The sequence below is a fragment of the Branchiostoma lanceolatum genome, chromosome 18 (assembly GCF_035083965.1).
Source record: "Branchiostoma lanceolatum isolate klBraLanc5 chromosome 18, klBraLanc5.hap2, whole genome shotgun sequence".
Classification (NCBI taxonomy): domain Eukaryota; kingdom Metazoa; phylum Chordata; class Leptocardii; order Amphioxiformes; family Branchiostomatidae; genus Branchiostoma; species Branchiostoma lanceolatum.
Window position 1 is genome coordinate 14485352 of NC_089739.1, and position 4455 is coordinate 14489806.

At 45.2% G+C, this 4455-nt stretch overlaps 1 protein-coding gene across 1 annotated transcript; it reads left to right on the top strand.

Annotated features, from left to right (window-relative positions):
- Positions 1-235: 235 nt before the first annotated feature.
- Positions 236-3327, top strand: LOC136424031 (proteoglycan 4-like). The gene is made up of 2 exons (XM_066412433.1): positions 236-1271; positions 2820-3327. The coding sequence occupies exons 1-2, from the start codon at positions 236-238 to the stop codon at positions 2912-2914; spliced, it is 1131 nt and encodes a 376-aa protein (XP_066268530.1). The 3' UTR covers positions 2915-3327.
- The last annotated feature ends 1128 nt before the right edge of the window (positions 3328-4455 follow it).

Genomic DNA, 4455 nt, shown 5'->3' on the forward strand with positions numbered 1-4455 from the left:
CAAAGGGGAAAAGGAAATCGTTATATAGAATGGTCATATCATCTTACCTTTAAGAAATAAACGTACGGGCATAAAAGTACAGTGTTGAGTAATAAGGGAATAGAAACTCTAGAAACTAGTTGCATAGCATAGATACATAGCACATATTTACAATGTGCCTAATCTTTATGTACGGAGATAGTGAGATTTCATAGTGTGCAAATCGGGAAAAAAGTGAATGAATCATTTTGATATCATGTCTGACCTAACATCTGTTCCTGCCGGTCATACTACAGCAGTGCAGTCGGACCCATCTACGCCTCCTGGCGAACTGACGACCGAGATACAGCCTGACCTGACAGCGCGTTCAGGGGAACTGAGCACCGATGGACAACCTGGCCAAACTACGCCTCCTGGCAATCTGACCACCAAAGGACAGTCCGACCAAGCAACGCGTTTTTCCGGGCAAACAACGCGTCCTGGCGAACTGACCATCGAGATACAGCCTGACCTGACAACTCACCCGGACGAACTGACCACCGGAGGACAGTCTGACCCAACTACGCCTCCTGACGATATGGCTACCAAGATACAGCATGACCCAACCTCGCCTTCGGGTAAACTGACCATCGAGCGACTGCCTGACCCAGCTACGCCTTCCGACGAACTGACCACCGACGGACAGACTGACCCAACTGCGCATCCTGGTCATCCGGCCAGCGAAGGACAGCCTGATCAAACAACACTTGGTGATTTGACCACGGAGGAAATGCCCGAGCGTCCTGGCAAATTAACCACTGAGATAACGTCCGACCCAACCACGCCTCCTGACGAACTGACCACCGAAATACAGCCAGAATCCACCACGCCCCCTGACGATCTGACTACTAAGCGACAGCCTGACCAAGCCACTCATGGCCAAACCATGCGTCATGAAAATCTGACGCCTCCTGGCGAACTTACTACAGATATACAGCCTGACCTGACAACTCTACCTGACAAATTGACAACGGAGCGACAGCTTGACCAAACTACTTCCCCTGGTGATCTGTCTACCAAGGGACAGCCACTTCAAACCACGCGTCCTGGTGATCTGACCACCAAGATACAGCCTGGCCCAACCACCCCTCCTGGCGGTCTGACCACCGCATACCAGGCCGATCTGACTGTACCTCCACGTGATCAGACCGCCGTACCGCAGACAGTGCATTCTAACAGTCCTGAAGTGAAGCCTGACTACACGATGCAGTTTGGTGGCACAACAGGCAGTGCAGTCCTTAACGCTGATGACGGTAAGAACACAGGGTTGTCCTGATAAGGTCGTAAGGGGCTAGAACAGTTTGAACACTGGCAACTATCATAATGATAATACAGTGCTAAACTTTCTTCCAACACGAAGATATTCACGGATTAAATTTTTAACGACCCCTGTCGCCTTTTTCAGGATCAATAATGACTAATCACTGCCGAACGTAAACTCGCGAGAGTTACAGACACCTGACTTTATTGACACGGTCTTAACGGATACGTGACGTCAGCAAAAGGTCAAACGTGCCAGGAAGTTTGTAACGCACACTGTCTCTGTTGAGTGATGGCTGGAGTGATGGCCGGACTCCCACACCAAACTCAAGAAAGCCCACGCACAGAAATTCATAGACCATGGCCATCTCAACTCTCCGGTCCCCGAGATCAAATTAACATCGGAGGAGGAACAATACAGAACCCTCCCCTTCCTCGACACTCTCACCACGATACAAGACGACGGTGCGAATTCACTACGTCTGAACATCTACCGGAAACCCACTCACACAGATCAATGCCTCAATTTCAGATCCAACCATCGTCTGGAACACAAGCTTGGGGTCGTTATGACGTTACTCCACAGAGCTAACTCCATCATAACGACAGATAGACAGAGAAACAATACATCCAACGGGCACTGAAGGACTGCAGGTACTCTAAGTGGGCCATAGACAAGGCGAACGCTCCGAAGCCCCCTCAGCAGAACATCAGAAACCTGGGAGCGAGAGAGAGGGACAAAGGACGCTTCAACCTTCCGCAAATATTCTACGCAAGGGTTCCGAGACGGTTTTGATACATCAAAACCGTCTCGGAACCCTTGCGTAGAATATTTGCTTTACACGGGATCGTCACCTGCTTCAAACCTACAAACACACTGCATGCGACAGCTTCTCGTGGTGCAAAAGAACAAAACCCAAGAGAAGAGAAGTTGTGTACCGCATTCCTTGTCAGAGAACCACAAGACAAGGGACTTGCGAATAATTCTAAATCGGGAAACAGAACGCTCATTGAGAACTAAATTCCTTTAACACAAATACCCCAGCTCGCATTCGTCAGAAGTCTCTCATCACATCCAGAGCGAATCTCCGGGCCATACCGTTTCAGTCTAAATGCTGGACACTGAGCAGGACTACATTATGAGAGGTATAAAGGAGGTCATATACATCAGGGCACTCCAGCCATCGCTCAACATTGGGCGTCATAAACTTCCTGACACGTTTGACCTATAGCTGACGTCTCGTATCCGTACAGACACGTGTCAAATGTCATGTGTCTGTAACTCTCGCGAGTTTACGTTCGGTAGTGATTGGTCATTATTGGTCCAGGAGAAGACAAAGTGGTTGTTGAAATTTTCATTCGAGTAAGCGTTAGTATTACGATTACTACCAACACAGATGAACTTCTATGATTATTTGCAAATATCATTCATCTTAAAGTTTTTAAGAGGTTTTCACCACTGATTTGGTGCACTAAATCATTGTGTTAAGGTGGCAAGCTTTTATCAACGTTTGCGTTTAATCTCTCGTATCCTTTGACAGACTCCGGGGCGCGTATTGCTACCATTTCCGGGAGCGTGCTGGCATCAGTTTCTCTGGCTCACGTTGTTCTGGCGTACTACGACACGTTTGGGTAGGTCATGTCAAACACAAGCGGACAACGCTCAGCGGCTAGTGCATCGTGCATTTGCCTTTTACCAAAGTGCATCGAGCGTAGCCTCCATTAAGGACTCCACCAATAATTAATTCATCTAGCTAAACGTTGCATTAGAAATTGAAAATTTAACTTTAGTTGATCATGTTTCCGTTATTTCTTTATCAATGTGAATGTAATGTACATCATTAGAGGGCTTGCGTTTTCTTCTATGGTACAAAATGCATGATAATTTCTATCTCATGGAACGATCAACAGGCCTGATTACGTGAGTGGGCCGTATAAAAAGGGCATTGATTACCCCATTAAAGTCAAAAACTCTATTCAGCATATTCCCTTTTGCTAATATTTGCTTCTGTTCGAGGGTAATATTTAACTTAAGCTGGTCCTAGTGGTGTTAAAGCCGCTGGATGACTATTCCGTCATTTGTATTTCTGGATCGTGGAGGTAGTCTGCAATGGTCATTGCTATGTGTAGGCGAGCGAAGCGATCTTGCAGAATGCAGAGGTAAGGCCACAGCAAGTACGTTTCATGGATGACATCTTCTGAAGTCTCTATATTTCATGTAGAAGGATTAAAAAACAGAATTACTTAATTCTGAAAATAGACACTTTCTATGTTATGACACGAATTGAAGCAAAAATACTGTATAACGGCCTGTATTCTAGAAACACACAAGGTGACATTAATTTGGTAGAATACGCTCATGGCTATCGCATTGTGCCACTTTTACAGCTATCAAACACGTTTCATCAATCCACAATTACATGCATGTCTAACTCACAAGTGTACCTTCAACAAGTACAAGTGTACAAGACTACCACACTACACATTTCTCATATTGGTACTTTATCGTAATTTCAATATAAGGTGAAAATTAATGAGCGCGCTGATATCACGTATTAAATGTACTTGCTCTACTTTAAGGTATATGATGAGATGGAGAATGATCTCCCTATATCTCTCCGGATTGAGGTTGCCTCGGATGATGAGGCTTGTTTCTCACCAAACAGTAATACCAGCCCACAATGATGCTGCCTCCACTAAATGCTATCACTGTAGCTGTGAAGTAGTCAGCGCAGGGTTATCCTCGCCGCATTTACCCTTATATTCGGTCATCGATATCCTGCAGCATTTGTGAACATGCCATTTCCCGAAAACACAGTTCCATTGACGATGCGGTCGACACCGCCAACAATAGGAAATATCAGCCTGTTTTTTAAGCGCACACACGTGTGCAGAGTTAGTGCTTGTTCCAGAAAATGTAATGAACTGGATGTCCCAATGGTATACGATAGATTACTAAAAAAAATTAAAGAAACAACGGGAATATGATTGGCCAAAGCTAAGTTTGCAACCTTTTCGTACAAAGTTCAAACTCACGGTTCTAATTATATACCGTGCCATGCCTGTCATCCAGGTTCTGATTACATGATCAAGTTGGCCATCATCATTCATTCAAGCTTTTATTGATTTATATATTTATGTATGTATATGCGGAATAAAAGCGGGATGTATTAAACA

What these genes read in the sequence shown, in the direction of transcription:
- LOC136424031 (XM_066412433.1), top strand. Translation starts at nt 236, where the DNA reads ATGTCTGACCTAACATCTGTTCCTGCCGGTCATACTACAGCAGTGCAG. An exon ending in AGTCCTTAACGCTGATGACG is followed by an intron (nt 1,272 to 2,819) that starts GTAAGAACACAG and finishes ATCCTTTGACAG; the next exon opens with ACTCCGGGGCGCGTATTGCT.